This window comes from Austrofundulus limnaeus, unplaced genomic scaffold, assembly GCF_001266775.1.
Source record: "Austrofundulus limnaeus strain Quisiro unplaced genomic scaffold, Austrofundulus_limnaeus-1.0 Scaffold113, whole genome shotgun sequence".
NCBI lineage: Eukaryota > Metazoa > Chordata > Actinopteri > Cyprinodontiformes > Rivulidae > Austrofundulus > Austrofundulus limnaeus.
In genome coordinates, this window is record NW_013952515.1 from 1,586,866 (window position 1) to 1,588,121 (window position 1,256).

Here is a 1,256-nt window from a genome sequence, read left to right on the forward strand (position 1 = left end):
GTGTACAGGTAACCATCCGCTGGGGTTGATGTAACGACAACTGGTGAAGTCCAGTGATTATTATTTTTTTAATTTTATTTATTTATTTTTTAAGGATCACTTTTGGAGAACGAACCATGATGAGATTTTTACTGGTCTACCATCTGCCAGCTTCTTGTTTCTCTTCAGTGTTCATCTGTCGTACAAATGCAACCAAACATAAAAAAATATAAAAACTCTCCCACAGTTTGGTTCTGATGGCACACCCAATAATTTATTCATCCATGCTATAATTAAGTTGGAGCCTCGCTGCAGAGGTCCTTATTACTCATGAATCAATTAAAAAGATGTAAATCAACATCTTCATAATGAACTAAGCTAGCAGCGCRGGCTCAGTCTAATGTTTGGAACGCTCCTAACAAAATGTGTCATCTGCTTCTTCAGCTAACAACCCACACCATCTGCCACGAACAGACCAAGGGAAATTCAGATGTCTGAGTGAAAGTGAACAAAGAAACATAATCTAATCCTAAAAATATACCAGGATGAGATTAAAATGTGGTAAGATTGGAGGAGTGCACACTGACCGTCATGGGGCTCTTGGTGGAGTCACAGTAGGTGATGATTTCRTACATCGTCACCCCAAACGACCAAACGTCTGAAGCCAGGTAGAACTTACAGGAGGTCAGACACTCCGGAGCGTACCTGAAACACAAAGAGTCGGCTGGTGAACGACCCACACGTCCGCTCAGTCTGCAGTTTGTCGCCATCGGTCCCGCCTCCCTCACCAGAAAACTGGGCTTTCATTCTCGTCCTTCACCGTGTAATATCCCTCGTTCTCTTTGATGCTCTTCGTSAGACCAAAATCCCCGATCTTCACCGTCGTCTCGTTTTCCACCAGGACGTTTCGGGCGGCCAGATCACGGTGGATGAATTTACAAGATCCCAAATAGTCCATGCCCTGAAATTAATATACATAAAAATAAAAAATAAAAAAATAAGCTCAGAAACAAACAAAAAAAAACCGTAGAAACAGTCCAACAAAGGCTCAAAGAAAATGTGTTTTACCTCACATATCTGGATACAGTAGCTCAGCAGGATGTTGAGGTTGATGTTCCTTTTGTTTCTGGGTAGATAGTCCTTTAAGCTGCCCTGGGGTAGATACTCCATGATCAGCTTAATGGCCTGACCACCTATAAAACACATTTAGTGCACAGAAACAAGGAGTCAACAGGAAGTCTCATCTGCCTGCCAGCTGCACTTTATGCCTCTTATTT

The 1,256-nt window shown here is 42.2% G+C and overlaps 1 protein-coding gene across 1 annotated transcript in view; it reads right to left on the reverse strand.

The window, feature by feature from the left end:
• jak1 (Janus kinase 1) overlaps positions 1-1,256 on the reverse strand; it is a gene marked incomplete in the record, with an annotated part of 43,202 nt that overhangs the window by 4,735 nt on the left and 37,211 nt on the right. The window contains 3 exon segments of the mRNA XM_014014290.1: positions 567-684; positions 768-940; positions 1,048-1,172. Coding sequence (XP_013869744.1) covers positions 567-684; positions 768-940; positions 1,048-1,172 — 416 coding nt within the window.